This window comes from Physella acuta, unplaced genomic scaffold (assembly GCF_028476545.2).
Source record: "Physella acuta isolate Inbredline_101_S28 unplaced genomic scaffold, ASM2847654v3 ptg000079l, whole genome shotgun sequence".
NCBI lineage: Eukaryota > Metazoa > Mollusca > Gastropoda > Physidae > Physella > Physella acuta.
The window spans coordinates 1330722-1348125 of NW_026731599.1; the positions used below are offsets into that span (position 1 = coordinate 1330722).

At 43.0% G+C, this 17404-nt stretch overlaps 1 protein-coding gene and 1 long non-coding RNA gene across 9 annotated transcripts in view; both read left to right on the forward strand.

Annotated features, from left to right (window-relative positions):
• The window catches only part of LOC131955321 (glycerol-3-phosphate acyltransferase 1, mitochondrial), a 47505-nt gene extending 40396 nt beyond the window's left edge, over positions 1–7109 (forward strand). For 3 of the 5 annotated variants that reach the window (XM_059319423.1, XM_059319415.1, XM_059319435.1), the window contains 5 exons: positions 329–415; positions 1137–1253; positions 2453–2579; positions 3798–3866; positions 5681–6928. In XM_059319423.1, coding sequence (XP_059175406.1) covers positions 329–415; positions 1137–1253; positions 2453–2579; positions 3798–3866; positions 5681–5853 — 573 coding nt within the window. In that variant the 3' untranslated portion in view covers positions 5854–6928. Of the gene's footprint in view, positions 1–328; positions 416–1136; positions 1254–2452; positions 2580–3797; positions 3867–5680; positions 6929–7056 lie in introns of those variants that run through there. The other 2 variants (XR_009388830.1, XM_059319444.1) reach the window with 2 other exon arrangements.
• Positions 7110–9266: 2157 nt separating this feature from the next.
• LOC131955788 (uncharacterized) lies at positions 9267–11847 on the forward strand. 4 transcript variants are annotated; one of them, XR_009388891.1, is made up of 5 exons: positions 9267–9381; positions 9516–9851; positions 10215–11004; positions 11652–11752; positions 11808–11827. It is a non-coding gene; the product is annotated as an uncharacterized LOC131955788 (long non-coding RNA). The 4 variants fall into 4 exon arrangements; XR_009388890.1 differs by having other exon boundaries at positions 11652–11847; XR_009388892.1 differs by lacking the exons at positions 11652–11752; positions 11808–11827 and having other exon boundaries at positions 9268–9381; positions 10215–10735; positions 10837–11553.
• Positions 11848–17404: the final 5557 nt, after the last annotated feature.

A 17404-nucleotide genomic window follows, 5' to 3' on the forward strand; every position in this document is an offset into this window, starting at 1 on the left:
CAAAATGTTGTCATCTGTGACTGTCTGTCTAAATGTTGTCATCTGTGACTGTCTGTCAAAATGTTGTCATCTGTGACTGTCTGTCTAAATGTTGTCATCTGTGACTGTCTGTCAAAATGTTGTCATCTGTGACTGTCTGTCTAAATGTTGTCATCTGTGACTGTCTGTCAAAATGTTGTCATCTGTGACTGTCAGTCAAAATGTTGTCATTTGTGTCAGTAAGTCAAAATGTTGTCATCTGTGACTGTCTGTCTAAATGTTGTCATCTGTGACTGTCTGTCAAAAAGTTGTCATTTGTGTCAGTAAGTCAAAATGTCTGTCCTTTCAGCCTTGCCAGACTGTCAACGCTGCGCTGCATGACATGGTGGAAGCTTTTATTTCCAAGGAGATTTTATCAACAGAAACTGACAGCAATGTGAGGTTTTTTTAATGTCATACTAGCTGCGGCTAGCTAGTCCAAGTTGTCTGTGTCTAGCTAGACCAAGTTGTCTGTGTCTAGCTAGTCCAAGTTGTCTGTGTCTAGCTAGACCAAGTTGTCTGTGTCTAGCTAGACCAAGTTGTCTGTGTCTAGCTAGTCCAGGTTGTCTGTGTCTAGCTAGTCCAAGTTGTCTGTGTCTAGCTAGTCCAAGTTGTCTGTGTCTAGCTAGTCCAGGTTGTCTGTGTCTAGCTAGTCCAAGTTGTCTGTGTCTAGCTAGTCCAGGTTGTCTGTGGCTAGTTAGTCCATATTGTCTGCGGCTAGCTAGTCCAAGTTGTCTGTGTCTAGCTAGTCCAAGTTGTCTGTGGCTAGCTAGTCCAAGTTGTCTGTGTCTAGCTAGTCGGCTAGCTAGTCCAAGTTGTCTGCGGCTAGCTAGTCCATATTGTCTGCGGCTAGCTAGTCCAAGTTGTCTGTGTCTAGCTAGTCCAAGTTGTCTGTGTCTAGCTAGTCCAAGTTGTCTGTGGCTAGCTAGTCCAAGTTGTCTGTGGCTAGCTAGTCCAAGTTGTCTGTGTCTAGCTAGTCGGCTAGCTAGTCCAAGTTGTCTGTGGCTAGCTAGTCCAAGTTGTCTGTGGCTAGCTAGTCCAAGTTGTCTGTGTCTAGCTAGTCGGCTAGCTAGTCTAAGTTAGCTTAGAATGACAGTCTTGTGTTGTCTGTCACTTAGAATGACAGTCTGCTGTTTGCTGGTAAAGACAGACGCTGGTCTGACAGGCTGGCTCTGTGTATGGATGTGGATGACGAGGAGGTCAGTGAGTCATTCACTCACCAGCAGACTCTTCAGGTGAGTCATGGGGAGTCATTAGAGAGAAACATTGAGTCATATGTATTTATTTATTTTTATATTTATGCATATGTATTTATTTATATATTTTTTCTTTATATTTCTTTATATATTTATTTATATACGAGAAAAATGGCCCGTTGAGGAAGGATACACCGGGCGCTAGGTTGATAGTGCTGTCTCTTTTCTCTAAACTAAAACCAACCCACCCCCCACACCCCCCACACACACCACCCCCCACCCCCACCCCACCCACCACCCCCCCCACCCCCAAAAAAAACATGTCTACCGTCCCATTCAACGAAATATAATTATATACTTTTTCCAGTGTCCGCCCCCTCCCAGAAAATTCTACCCCCGCCCCAGAAAATTTCAAGTACCCCCACCCCTCTCTGGGGAGGAAAAAGTCTGAAAGAAACACTGAAACCAACCCACCCCCCCACACACCACCCCCCACCCCACTCCCCACCCCCCTCCCCACCCCCACACACCACCCCCCCCACACCCCCCCCCCACCCCTCCACACACCACCCACCCCTCCACCCCCCACCCCCCTCCCCACCCCACCCCCACACACCCCCCCCCCCCCCCCACACACCCCCCCCACCCCTCCACCCCCCCCCCCGCCCCAAAAAAAAACATGTCTACCGTCCCATTGCAAGAAAACCACTTTTTAGATTAGACACATTAATTAGGCGGTAATTTTATTATAGAGTATCGATGAGGAAATTTCTTTTGAGTTGGGGAGGGGGGGGGGGGCTCAGACGTTCTTACGCGGGGGGTGGGGCTTCGCCCCTACCCGAAGAATTGTATGCAAGAAACTCTTCACGCAAACCATTTAGATTAGACAACATTTCCTTTTTTTCAATGTTTACGCGAGAATCAATGACGTCATTACATTACTGTGTGCACTCTCTGGTTTGAGATTATGTTCTACTCTACGCTAAATGTGTCGACGTCATATTTCGTTTTTCGAATTACTGTGCATGTTTTTAAATTGCTTGTGTTTTCTCTAGAGCGTTCTTGTCAGACAGAGCGTTCTTGTCAGATACACAGACAGCGAAACTATTATTATAGATTCATTTATATATTTATTTATATATTTATATATATATATATATATATATATATATATATATATATATATATATATATATAAATATTCAGAGGTACTCCTTGATTCAACTCTGACCCCTCAGGTGAATGTAGACAGAGCAGATGTGAGGGAGCGTCTCTTGTTCCTGGTGACAGTTCTAGGCCCTGCACTTGAGTCACACCTGGTGGTTGCCAAATACTCACTGACAGAGTTGCTCTCAGAGCAGCCAGGTAAGTACAGGTGTTTATAGGCCAGGTGTGGTACAGGTGTTTATAGGCAGTTGTGGTACAGGTGTTTACAGGCCAGGTGTTTACAGGCCAGGTGTGGTACAGGTGTTTATAGGCAGTTGTGGTACAGGTGTTTACAGGCCAGGTGTTTACAGGCCAGGTGTGGTACAGGTGTTTATAGGCAGTTGTGGTACAGGTGTTTACAGGCCAGGTGTTTACAGGCCAGGTGTGGTACAGGTGTTTATAGGCCAGGTGTGGTACAGGTGTTTATAGTACAGGTGTGGTACAGGTGTTTATAGCCAGGTAAGTACAGGTGTTTATAGCCAGGTAAGTACAGGTGTTTACAGGCCAGGTGTTTACAGGCCAGGTGTGGTACAGGTGTTTATAGTACAGGTGTGGTACAGGTGTTTATAGGCCAGGTGTGGTACAGGTGTTTACAGGCCAGGTGTGGTACAGGTGTTTATAGGCCAGGTGTGGTACAGGTGTTTACAGGCCAGGTGTGGTACAGGTGTTTATAGGCCAGGTGTGGTACAGGTGTTTACAGGCCAGGTGTGGTACAGGTGTTTACAGGCCAGGTGTGGTACAGGTGTTTACAGGCCAGGTGTGGTACAGGTGTTTATAGTACAGGTGTGGTACAGGTGTTTATAGCCAGGTGTGGTACAGGTGTTTATAGTATAGGTAAGTACAGGTGTTTACAGGCCAGGTGTGGTACAGGTGTTTATAGTACAGGTGTGGTACAGGTGTTTATAGGCCAGGTGTGGTTCAGATCTACTATAGCAGTTTTATTCTACAGCAACTAACACACAGTGTTGTATAGACAAATTAAAATTGCATCAACCATTCAAACCACTTCCATGACTTATCTTTAAATAGTCTAATCAAGCTCATTGAAATAGCTTTGTACTAAGCAAATTAAAAAGCATCATTAGAATAAGACATACTAAAGAACATTACAGCTATAAAAAGAAAAGTTTTCAAAATTATTAATATAAAGACAAGACTAAAACAAACATGGGAAACCATGAGACATTTCAAACCTCTGTGTTTAAATACTTTTGACCTTGCCACATGATGGATATACCTTGCAATAAAATTGGGTCAATTACTAAATTTGGAAATGGTTTAAAAAATGGTAGTGAGATTTATATATATGGTGTAAGCCATAAACATATTGATAGCGTTGCCATGGAGATAACTTGTTTACTGGTGGTTTGTTAACAGAAGAAGATTTCTTGATGAATGTTGGAGAAAGTGCCAGACAGAGGGTTGATGAAGGATTAGCACATTACTGTAAGTACTAGCGTTAGCACATTACTGTAAGTATTAGCATTAGCACATTACTGTAAGTACTAGCATTAGCACATTACTGTAAGTACTAGCATTAGCACATTACTGTAAGTACTAGCATTAGCACATTACTGTAAGTACTAGCATTAGCACATTACTGTAAGTACTAGCATTAGCACATTACTGTAAGTACTAGCATTAGCACATTACTGTAAGTACTAGCATTAGCACATTACTGTAAGTACTAGCATTAGCACATTACTGTAAGTACTAGCGTTAGCACATTACTGTAAGTACTAGCACATGACTGTAAGTACTATCATTAGCACATTACTGTAAGTACTAGCGTTAGCACATTACTGTAAGTATTAGCGTTAACACATTACTGTAAGTACTAGCACATGACTGTAAGTACTATCATTAGCACATTACTGTAAGTATTAGCACATTACTGTAAGTATAAGCATTAGCACATGACTGTAAGTACTTTTTATCTGCCTAATGCCCGCGTGACTGACTAGGTACAAAGTGACCCCATGTACCTACTAGGTACAAAGTGACCCCATGTACCTACTAGATACAAAGTGACCCCATGTACCTACTAGATACAAAGTGACCCCATGTACCTACTAGATACAAAGTGACCCCATGTACCTACTAGATACAAAGTGACCCCATGTACCTACTAGATACAAAGTGACCCCATGTACCTACTAGATACAAAGTGAGCCCATGTACCTACTAGATACAAAGTGACCTCATGTACCTACTAGATACAAAGTGACCCCATGTACCTACTAGATACAAAGTGACCCCATGTACCTACTAGATACAAAGTGACCCCATGTACCTACTAGATACAAAGTGACCCCATGTACCTACTAGATACAAAGTGACCCCATGTACCTACTAGATACAAAGTGACCCCATGTACCTACTAGATACAAAGTGACCCCATGTACCTACTAGATACAAAGTGACCCCATGTACCTACTAGATACAAAGTGACCCCATGTACCTACTAGATACAAAGTGACCCCATGTACCTACTAGATACAAAGTGACCCCATGTACCTACTAGATACAAAGTGACCCCATGTACCTACTAGGTACAAAGTGACCCCATGTACCTACTAGATACAAAGTGACCCCATGTACCTACTAGACACAAAGTGACCCCATGTACCTACTAGGTACAAAGTGACCCCATGTACCTACTACTAGATACAAAGTGACCCCATGTACCTACTAGGTACAAAGTGACCCCATGTACCTACTAGATACAAAGTGACCCCATGTACCTACTAGATACAAAGTGAGCCCATGTACCTACTAGATACAAAGTGACCCCATGTACCTACTAGATACAAAGTGACCCCATGTACCTACTAGGTACAAAGTGACCCCATGTACCTACTAGATACAAAGTGACCCCATGTACCTACTAGATACAAAGTGACCCCATGTACCTACTAGATACAAAGTGACCCCATGTACCTACTAGATACAAAGTGACCCCATGTACCTACTAGATACAAAGTGACCCCATGTACCTACTAGGTACAAAGTGACCCCATGTACCTACTAGATACAAAGTGACCCCATGTACCTACTAGGTACAAAGTGACCCCATGTACCTACTAGATACAAAGTGACCCCATGTACCTACTAGGTACAAAGTGACCCCATGTACCTACTAGATACAAAGTGACCCCATGTACCTACTAGGTACAAAGTGACCCCATGTACCTACTAGATACAAAGTGACCCCATGTACCTACTAGGTACAAAGTGACCCCATGTACTGCCTGTTCCAGCTGAAAGCTCCGCCATGATGAACTTGAAGTCTGCTGTCAAATCATTTCAAGACCTGGAGATCCTGTACAGCTACAGGAAGGCCAACATCAACATGATTGGCCTGAGTGAGCAGTTTGATGCCAGGACAACGCTCGATCATTACCTCACATTACTGCAGTCAGCTCTCAGCTAAAGTAACATTACCTCACACTACTGCAGTCAGCTCTCAGCTAAAGTAACATTACCTCACATTACTGCAGTCAGCTCTCAGCTAAAGTAACATTACCTCACACTACTGCAGTCAGCACTCAGCTAAAGTAACATTACCTCACACTACTGCAGTCAGCTCTCAGCTAAAGTAACATTACCTCACACTACTGCAGTCAGCTCTCAGCTAAAGTAACATTACCCCACCCTACTGCAGTACGCTAAAGTAACATTACCTCACACTACTGCAGTCAGCTAAAGTAACATTACCTTACACTACTGCAGTCAGCTCTCAGCTAAAGTAACATTACCTCACACTACTGCAGTCAGCTCTCAGCTAAAGTAACATGACCTCACACTACTGCAGTCAGCTAAAGTAACATTACCTCACACTACTGCAGTCAGCTCTCAGCTAAAGTAACATTACCTCACACTACTGCAGTCAGCTCTCAGCTAAAGTAACATTACCTCACACTACTGCAGTCAGCTCTCAGCTAAAGTAACATTACCTCACACTACTGCAGTCAGCTAAAGTAACATTACCTCACACTACTGCAGTCAGCTAAAGTAACATGACCTCAGCTGATACAGATGAGACTGAAGGCACTGACTGTCCCAGCACTGGCCAGTACACACTTGCTGTACACACTGGCCAGTACACACTTGCTGTACACACTGGCCAGTACACACTGGCCAGTACACACTGGCCAGTACACACTGGCCAGTACACACTTGCTATACACACTGGCCAGTACACACTTGCTGTACACACTGGCCAGTACAACTTGCTGTACACACTGGCCAGTACAACTTGCTGTACACACTGGCCAGTACACACTTGCTGTACACACTGGCCAGTACACACTTACTGTACACACTCCTCTTGTTATTTATTGCTGGCATTGGTGTAAGGCCTGTCTCTGTAGGTGTGTGGTTGCTGTAGGTGTGTGGTTGTTGTAGGTGTGTGGTTGTTGTAGTTGTGTGGTTGCTGTAGGTGTGTGGTTGTTGTAGGTGTGTGGTTGCTGTAGGTGTGTGGTTGCTGTAGGTGTGGTTGTTGTAGGTGTGTGGTTGCTGTAGGTGTGGTTGTTGTAGGTGTGTGGTTGCTGTAGGTGTGTGGTTGCTGTAGGTGTGTGGTTGTAGGTGTGGTTGTTGTAGGTGTGTGGTTGTTGTAGGTGTGTGGTTGTTGTAGGTGTGTGGTTGTTGTAGGTGTGTGGTTGTTGTAGGTGTGTGGTTGTAGGTGTGGTTGTTGTAGGTGTGTGGTTGTTGTAGGTGTGTGGTTGTTGTAGGTGTGTGGTTGTTGTAGGTGTGTGGTTGTTGTAGGTGTGTGGTTGCTGTAGGTGTGTGGTTGCTGTAGGTGTGTGGTTGTTGTAGGTGTGGTTGTTATAGTTGTGTGGTTGTTGTAGGTATGTGGTTGTTGTAGGTGTGTGGTTGTTGTAGGTGTGTGGTTGTTGTAGGTGTGTGGTTGTTGTAGGTGTGTGGTTGCTGTAGGTGTGTGGTTGTAGGTGTGGTTGTTGTAGGTGTGTGGTTGTTGTAGGTGTGTGGTTGTTGTAGGTGTGTGGTTGTTGTAGGTGTGTGGTTGTTGTAGGTGTGTGGTTGTTGTAGGTGTGTGGTTGTTGTAGGTGTGTGGTTGCTGTAGGTGTGTGGTTGCTGTAGGTGTGTGGTTGTTGTAGGTGTGGTTGTTATAGTTGTGTGGTTGGTGTAGGTGTGTGGTTGTTGTAGGTGTGTGGTTGTTGTAGGTGTGTGGTTGTTGTAGGTGTGTGGTTGCTGTAGGTGTGGTTGTTGTAGGTGTGTGGTTGTTGTAGGTGTGTGGTTGTTGTAGGTGTGTGGTTGTTGTAGGTGTGTGGTTGTTGTAGGTGTGTGGTTGCTGTAGGTGTGTGGTTGTTGTAGGTGTGTGGTTGTTGTAGGTGTGTGGTTGTTGTAGGTGTGTGGTTGTAGGTGTGTGGTTGTAGGTGTGTGGTTGTTGTAGTTGATCTAGTTGTGTGGTCGATGTAGTTGCATGCCATAGTGCTGAGGTTGGTATGTGGTTGCTGTAGGTGTGGTTGTTGTAGGTGTGTGGTTGTTATAGGTGTGGTTGTTATAGTTGTGTGGTTGCTGTAGGTGTGTGGTTGTAGGTGTGTGGTTGCTGTAGGTGTGTGGTTGTTGTAGGTGTGTGGTTGTTGTAGGTGTGTGGTTGTTGTAGGTGTGTGGTTGTTGTAGGTGTGTGGTTGCTGTAGGTGTGTGGTTGTTGTAGGTGTGTGGTTGCTGTAGGTGTGGTTGTTGTAGGTGTGTGGTTGTTGTAGGTATGTGGTTGTTGTAGGTGTGTGGTTGTTGTAGGTGTGTGGTTGTTGTAGGTGTGTGGTTGTAGGTGTGTGGTTGTAGGTGTGTGGTTGTTGTAGGTGTGGTTGTTGTAGGTGTGTGGTTGTTGTAGGTGTGTGGTTGTTGTAGGTGTGGTTGCTGTAGGTGTGGTTGTTGTAGGTGTGTGGTTGTTGTAGGTGTGTGGTTGTTGTAGGTGTGTGGTTGTTGTAGGTGTGGTTGTTGTAGGTGTGTGGTTGTAGGTGTGTGGTTGTTGTAGGTGTGTGGTTGTTGTAGGTGTGTGGTTGTTGTAGGTGTGGTTGCTGTAGGTGTGTGGTTGCTGTAGGTGTGTGGTTGTTGTAGGTGTGTGGTTGTTGTAGGTGTGGTTGCTGTAGGTGTGTGGTTGCTGTAGGTGTGTGGTTGCTGTAGGTGTGTGGTTGTTGTAGGTGTGGTTGCTGTAGGTGTGTGGTTGCTGTAGGTGTGTGGTTGTTGTAGGTGTGTGGTTGCTGTAGGTGTGTGGTTGCTGTAGGTGTGTGGTTGTTGTAGGTGTGGTTGTTATAGTTGTGTGGTTGGTGTAGGTGTGTGGTTGTTGTAGGTGTGTGGTTGTTGTAGGTGTGTGGTTGTTGTAGGTGTGTGGTTGTTGTAGGTGTGTGGTTGCTGTAGGTGTGTGGTTGTAGGTGTGGTTGTTGTAGGTGTGTGGTTGCTGTAGGTGTGTGGTTGTTGTAGGTGTGTGGTTGCTGTAGGTGTGTGGTTGTTGTAGTTGATCTAGTTGTGTGGTCGATGTAGTTGTATGCTGTAGTGCTGATGTTGGTATGTGGTTGTTGTAGGTGTGTGGTTGTTGTAGTTGATCTAGTTGTGTGGTCGATGTAGTTGTATGCTGTAGTGCTGATGTTGGTATGTGGTTGTTGTAGGTGTGTGGTTGTTGTAGGTGTGTGGTTGTTGTAGGTGTGTGGTTGTTGTAGGTGTGTGGTTGCTGTAGGTGTGTGGTTGTAGGTGTGGTTGTTGTAGGTGTGTGGTTGTTGTAGGTGTGTGGTTGTTGTAGGTGTGGTTGCTGTAGGTGTGTGGTTGCTGTAGGTGTGTGGTTGTTGTAGGTGTGTGGTTGCTGTAGGTGTGTGGTTGTTGTAGGTGTGTGGTTGCTGTAGGTGTGTGGTTGCTGTAGGTGTGTGGTTGTTGTAGTTGATCTAGTTGTGTGGTCGATGTAGTTGTATGCCATAGTGCTGATGTTGGTATGTGGTTGCTGTAGGTGTGTGGTTGTTGTAGGTGTGTGGTTGTTGTAGGTGTGTGGTTGTTGTTGGTGTGGTTGTTGTTGGTGTGTGGTTGTTGTAGGTGTGTGGTTGCTGTAGGTGTGTGGTTGCTGTAGGTGTGTGGTTGCTGTAGGTGTGTGGTTGTTGTAGTTGATCTAGTAGTGTGGTCGATGTAGTTGTATGCTGTAGTGCTGATGTTGGTATGTGGTTGTTGTAGGTGTGTGGTTGTTGTAGTTGATCTAGTTGTGTGGTCGATGTAGTTGTATGCTGTAGTGCTGATGTTGGTATGTGGTTGTTGTAGGTGTGTGGTTGTTGTAGTTGATCTAGTTGTGTGGTCGATGTAGTTGTATGCTATAGTGCTGAAGTTGGTATGTGGTTGCTATAGGTGTGTGGTTGTTGTAGTTGATCTAGTTGTGTGGTCGATGTAGTTGTATGCCATAGTGCTGATGTTGGTATGTGGTTGCTGTAGGTGTGTGGTTGTTGTAGGTGTGTGGTTGTTGTAGGTGTGTGGTTGTTGTAGGTGTGGTTGCTGTAGGTGTGGTTGTTGTAGGTGTGTGGTTGTTGTAGGTGTGTGGTTGCTGTAGGTGTGTGGTTGGTGTAGGTGTGTGGTTGTTGTAGGTGTGTGGTTGTTGTAGGTGTGGTTGCTGTAGGTGTGTGGTTGGTGTAGGTGTGTGGTTGTTGTAGGTGTGTGGTTGCTGTAGGTGTGTGGTTGTTGTAGGTGTGTGGTTGTATGTGTGTGGTTGTTGTAGGTGTGTGGTTGCTGTAGGTGTGTGGTTGCTGTAGGTGTGTGGTTGTTGTAGGTGTGGTTGTTATAGTTGTGTGGTTGGTGTAGGTGTGTGGTTGTTGTAGTTGATCTAGTTGTGTGGTCGATGTAGTTGTATGCTGTAGTGCTGATGTTGGTATGTGGTTGTTGTAGGTGTGTGGTTGTTGTAGTTGATCTAGTTGTGTGGTCGATGTAGTTGTATGCTGTAGTGCTGAAGTTGGTATGTGGTTGCTGTAGGTGTGTGGTTGTTGTAGTTGATCTAGTTGTGTGGTCGATGTAGTTGTATGCCATAGTGCTGATGTTGGTATGTGGTTGCTGTAGGTGTGTGGTTGTTGTAGGTGTGTGGTTGTTGTAGTTGATCTAGTTGTGTGGTCGATGTAGTTGCATGCCATAGTGCTGATGTTGGTATGTGGTTGTTGTAGGTGTGTGGTTGTTGTAGTTGATCTAGTTGTGTGGTCGATGTAGTTGTATGCTGTAGTGCTGAAGTTGGTATGTGGTTGCTGTAGGTGTGTGGTTGTTGTAGTTGATCTAGTTGTGTGGTCGATGTAGTTGTATGCCATAGTGCTGATGTTGGTATGTGGTTGCTGTAGGTGTGTGGTTGTTGTAGGTGTGTGGTTGTTGTAGTTGATCTAGTTGTGTGGTCGATGTAGTTGCATGCCATAGTGCTGATGTTGGTATGTGGTTGTTGTAGGTGTGTGGTTGTTGTAGTTGATCTAGTTGTGTGGTCGATGTAGTTGTATGCTGTAGTGCTGAAGTTGGTATGTGGTTGCTGTAGGTGTGTGGTTGTTGTAGTTGATCTAGTTGTGTGGTCGATGTAGTTGTATGCCATAGTGCTGATGTTGGTATGTGGTTGCTGTAGGTGTGTGGTTGTTGTAGTTGTGTGGTTGCTGTAGGTGTGTGGTTGCTGTAGGTGTGTGGTTGTTGTAGGTGTGTGGTTGCTGTAGGTGTGTGGTTGTTGTAGGTGTGTGGTTGTTGTAGGTGTGGTTGTTGTAGTTGTGTGGTTGTTGTAGGTGTGGTTGTTGTAGTTGTGTGGTTGCTGTAGGTGTGTGGTTGCTGTAGGTGTGTGGTTGCTGTAGGTGTGGTTGTTGTAGGTGTGTGGTTGCTGTAGGTGTGTGGTTGTTGTAGGTGTGTGGTTGTTGTAGGTGTGGTTGTTGTAGTTGTGTGGTTGTTGTAGGTGTGGTTGTTGTAGTTGTGTGGTTGCTGTAGGTGTGTGGTTGCTGTAGGTGTGTGGTTGCTGTAGGTGTGGTTGTTGTAGTTGTGTGGTTGTTGTAGGTGTGGTTGTTGTAGTTGTGTGGTTGCTGTAGGTGTGTGGTTGCTGTAGGTGTGTGGTTGTTGTAGGTGTGTGGTTGTTGTAGGTGTGTGGTTGTTGTAGGTGTGTGGTTGCTGTAGGTGTGTGGTTGTTGTAGGTGTGTGGTTGCTGTAGGTGTGGTTGTTGTAGGTGTGTGGTTGTTGTAGGTGTGTGGTTGTTGTAGGTGTGTGGTTGTTGTAGGTGTGTGGTTGCTGTAGGTGTGTGGTTGTTGTAGTTGATCTAGTTGTGTGGTCGATGTAGTTGCATGCCATAGTGCTGATGTTGGTATGTGGTTGCTGTAGGTGTGTGGTTGTTGTAGGTGTGTGGTTGTTGTAGGTGTGTGGTAGGTTGCTGTAGGTATGTGGTTGTTGTAGTTGATCTAGTTGTGTGGTCGATGTAGTTGCATGCCATAGTGCTGAGGTTGGTATGTGGTTGCTGTAGGTGTGGTAGAAAATTTAGCATCCTGATACAACTGCTACAGCGTGACTCGTGAGTCGAGGCTCCTGGTACTGGAATTGTCTGAAAATTTTTTCAGAACAAATTTTTACTCAAGTCTGTTGTATACATCCATAAGACAAGTAGCAGTGTCCATATTCTCCACTCACATTTTTTATTTGAGAAAGTGAAACATTTTCAACTGGTTTTGTTTTTATCATTTTGAGTATTGTAATTTTTGTATCTAACTAGTGGCAAGTATGTCAAGTTTTGTATCTAACTAGTGGCAAGTATGTCAAGTTTTGTATCTAACTAGTGGCAAGTATGTCAAGTTTTGTATCTAACTAGTGGCAAGTTTGTCAAGTTTTGTATCTAACTAGAAGCAAGTATGTCAAGTTGAATGTGATGTGTCCTGAGTATGTCCACAGTTGATGCGAAAAAATCTGTAGTGTACATTTTTGTATTTAAGATGTAGAGCTTTCAATAAAAGTGATTCAAACTTGGGACTTGTTGCTTGACTTCTTTTCTTATGTTGACGGGGTCTTCAGAAAAGTTGACTTCTCTCCTTATGTTGACGGGGTCGTCAGAAAAGTTGACTTCTCTCCTTATGTTGACGGGGTCGTCAGAAAAGTTGACTTTTCTCCTTATGTTGACGGGGTCTTCAGAAAAGTTGACTTCTCTCCTTATGTTGACGGGGTCGTCAGAAAAGTTGACTTCTCTCCTTATGTTGACGGGGTCGTCAGAAAAGTTGACTTCTCTCCTTATGTTGACGGGGTCGTCAGAAAAGTTGACTTCTCTCCTTATGTTGACGGGGTCTTCAGAAAAGTTGACTTCTCTCCTTATGTTGATGGGGTCGTCAGAAAAGTTGACTTTTTTCCTAATGTTGATGGGGTCTTCCGAAAAGTTGACTTCTATCCTTATGTTGACGGGGTTGTCAGAAAAGTTGACTTCTCTCCTTATGTTGACGGGGTCTTCAGAAAAGTTGACTTCTCTCCTTATGTTGACGGCGTTGTCAGAAAAGTTGACTTCTCTCCTTATGTTGACGGGGTTGTCCGAAAAGTTGACTTCTTTCCTTATGTTGATGGGGTCGTCAGAAAAGTTGACTTCTTTCCTTATGTTGACGGGGTCAGTCAGAAAAGTTGACTTCTTTCCTTATGTTGACAGGGTCAGTCAGAAAAGTTGACTTCTTTCCTTATGTTGACTGGGTCTTCAGAAAAGTTGACTTCTTTCCTTATGTTGACGGGGTCTTCAGAAAAGTTGACTTCTTTCCTTATGTTGACTGGGTCTTCAGAAAAGTTGACTTCTTTCCTTATGTTGACTGGGTCTTCAGAAAAGTTGACTTCTTTCCTTATGTTGACTGGGTCTTCAGAAAAGTTGACTTCTTTCCTTATGTTGACTGGGTCTTCAGAAAAGTTGACTTCTTTCCTAATGTTGACGGGGTTGTCAGAAAAGTTGACTTCTTTCCTTATGTTGACGGGGTCAGTCAGAAATGCAGACGGTGATTAAGTTGCTCTCATGTATTTAGCCCCAGCCATAAAGTTGAGATTTTCTCTTGTTAAGCTCTTGGTAAATAATAAGCTGTTGTCTTTTTTTAAAGCTACTATTTTACTTTACGTTCTCATTAAGGCTCCTCTTTTATAATTAAACATAAATATAACCTATGCGCATGTACAATAAAACATTTAAATCTTAAACCTGCATTGATTTAGTTTTACTTTACCTGCAAGATTTATATATAATACACACATATTTATAAACATTGTTGTAATGGAAAATGTCTTAACTGAAGAACAAGCGTAAATTTAAATATAACAAAGTCGACCCAGTACTTTTCGGAGTTCTACAACCATGAGTCTGCAGGTGACATTAGGATACTGAATGTCCCTAATGCCACAGGTGTTCATGTTTGTCTTGTGTTCATGTCCATGTTTGTCTTGTGTTCATGTTTGTATTGTGTTCATGTAAAAATAAAATAAAAACTTAAGCCTAAAATGAATTCAGAAATTTTTATTTTTATAATCACTGTTATAAAAGTTACAATTCCAGAGAACTGGAAAATAATTTGTTTCTATTTATTTTCATCAAGCCTAATAAGTTATAACCGGATGTTTCACTTTCGTAAAACAAATATTGATTGGCTGTTCAGGAACTCCGTGATCGATAAATATTTGTTTACAAAACTTTGCAGATAAAGTTTTTAAATAACAATGCAAATTTAAACCCCATGACCTAGTTTTCCTTTTTTTTTTCCGCTTACATACAATGTGTAGGCCTACAATAAAATTTATGCCAGCTTAAGGAAGTGTTCTCTTACTTTGGCAAGTTAATCCATATTGCGCATATTTGTCCGACCACTTTCAATTTTAGCTCGACATGTTATGACGAGCTGAATACCTATGCTTCGCCAAGGTGAATCTTTTTTTTTTAGATGTACCAACTTGGCAACAGAACAAAACTAAACGCAAAGGGAAAACAAACGCAAACACAAATGAAAACAAAAACACAATGCAAACACAAACGCTTTATCAAATGGCTTTATGAAACAAACGGCCGAGTATCAAAATGCTTCCAGAAATGTCCACGCCATTTGCCCTCATCACCCAACCCACGGTGTAATTAGAATCATCACTGAACAACAATCGCGTCCGCAGAGATAGCCTTTCCCACATTCTCTAATTTTACAATCCGTTTAAAGAACACCGAAAAAACAAAGCAAAAAAAAATAACAATAAAAAACCTTTTAATAACAAGCTTTTATGTAATAGTGCACTAACTAAAAAGTAGAAGGTGCGATTTTTCTCAATATTCAGTATATAAAAATTAAAAGTCGTATGCAGTTCGACACCGTTCATCCAAGTGCCATGAAAATTTGGGAAGTTGTTAAGAATATTAATGGGGAGGTTCCTGCGAAAAAATAAATTTCAAATTCGCAGGGGTGGCGCCCCCGGCAGGACGCGATTCGATGCTTTTCTATATACGGTATAAAAACATTAAAGTCGATTGCGGTTTAACAGCGTTCATCAGAAAATAAAATTTCGGGGTGGGGGGGGGGCGTTTTTATAAGTTTGCCTAGGGCGCCGGGACTTTGTATAGGTGGCGTAGAAAGTCTCCCCCCCCCCCACCCCGAACGAATTGGAATTTATATCGAAAACATATACTTTTACCAGTGTCCGCCCTCCCCGAAAATTTCAAGTGCCCCCCCCCCCCCCCCCCCGGGGAAAAAAGTCTGGAAGAAACACTGGCCCTCCCCCGAAAATATCAAGTGTCCCCCCTCCCCCCGGAGAAAAAAGTCTGGAAGAAACACTGGTCATAGGCCGATAGCTCTATCGCACTGACAAAATCCGATCGCAAATCATACGAGTCGGATGTGTGTCTTGACCTAATTAATCGGCAGTGGCGGAACTAGAAAAAAAGTGCCACCCCGCAAAAAAAATTTTTTGGGCCCCATATATATATATATATATATATATATATATATATATATATATATATATATATATATATAGACTAAATACGAAAATATGAACATAGAATACTCAATACGGGCAGTGGCGGATTAAGGGGGGTGCTGAGAGGGCTGCAGCCAGGGGCCCCCGATTTTTAGGGGCCCCCAAATTTCCTTATTAAATGATAGTAGATTTCCCTTTAAAGCTAAATTGTTTTTTTTTTTTAGATTTTTTTCACTATAAAAGCCAATGCTTTAATATTCGAGCACACACTTTAGTTAAAATAGCGGTCGAGTTCTGACACATGAGTCTATGATTGACGCCTTGTGAAAAATGCACACACTTGAAAGTAATTTAGTCAGATAGCGTCAGATTGTGTAGCAAGGTGGTAACAAACATAAAATTATATAAATGTTAGGCATAGGGTCTACATGCTGAATTCGGTCTCACTAGCAAGCATCCAGACAAGCAACATTATTGACCAGCCTTAACAATCAATGAAAAACTACCTGGCCGTTTTTGCTTACCCACTACACTACTAAGAAATGCATGAAAGATGCTTTACATTTTTGTCATTAGAAATGATGTTTTGGATATAATTTTTTTTAGTTACAGGATATCCAGATCTAGTTATTTGGATTAAAACTCCTTAGATTAATATCTTTGTTGCCCATCAGGACCTAGTGAGCATAGGGAATATTAGGTTCACATATTTAGTTGTTCTCAGCAAATGAGACACTCTGATCAGTTCTTGATTTATGCCTAGCTTCCTTTAGTAGTTTTAAAATTTTAGATTGATCTAGGTACCCATCTGTGTTTGGTGTTCTTGGATATGAACCTGGGTTTAGAGCTCAGGACTTTTGGGTCAGCAGTCGTGCGTTCTACGCCCTATTGTAAACTCAAAGCTTTTAATTTTAAAAAAAAATCAAAATATGCCACAAACAGTTAGGTGGCCTAATTAATTAGCTTGTAATTTCGTTGGCGTCAAGACAGATTTATAGCAAGAATATAAGAAATCATCAACTTATGGATCTAAAACTTTAGACAATTGTGGAAAAGTGCGGACGGCGTATAGGTGGAGGTGGGGAGGGCTATGTAGACATCACAATCATTGAATTATACTCTGTATTGTTTATAACAAAAACAAAACTGCATAAACAATGTAGGCCTAAAAACAAATACGGCAATACCCGTGTTATTTTAACCCTACTCAAAGGGCAGTTATGTCGCGGCAAAAAGGCCCTATAATAAGGTAACCGACATTTAGGCCTAAATTAGGCCTAGACAGAAACACGCCAGGGATGGCGTTCTTTAAAGGGCGACTGTGGAAATTCAACTTTCTTGTATGCCTTAAAATGGATGACACCTAAGAGGTTGGAGGTATAGTTTTTTTACGCTTATGCTGTGCTTACTAGTTTTATTTGGGCCTAGTTTAACCTCTGTATGTTATCAATAATTTCTTACATAGAGTGGTTTGAAATTCTCTTTTTTCTTTTCGCGTCTGCATGCAAACAAGTGCCAAAAGTCTTTATCGTCTGCTTTATAACGACATTATAATATTCTCATGGATATTTATATTTGTTCAATGTTAGTCTGCATTTCCAGCTTTCTCACGCCCAATATAAATTCGTGAATGACTGTTCAATAACTATCGTGACACGGATATACCGGCTGAGTTTGACTCCCATTAGCCAGGGAGGTCAATTCCAGCAAACTAGCAAATGGTGGACTGAATCAGTCTCACGAAGGTGTTGGTTTGAAACACTGCATGTTGGTCGCTTACTCATCCGTATGCTCTATCCAGGCTTTACTTCCCTCACCAACAGCCGCGGGATGTCGTCCTCAGTGTTTCTTCCAGATTTTTTTTTCTCCGGGGTGCACTTGGGGGGATGGGCGGACAACAATTTCCGGGGGTGGGGGTGGGGGGAGCGGACACTGTCAAAAGTATATATTTTCTATATAAATTCCATTTCGTTCGGGGGGCGGCAATGCCACCACCCCCCCCCCCCCCGAAGAGATGCCTGAAAGAAACTCTGAACATAATTGACTGCTTTTTAAATTAGCAGTTTTGTAAATATCGGTGTCAAATG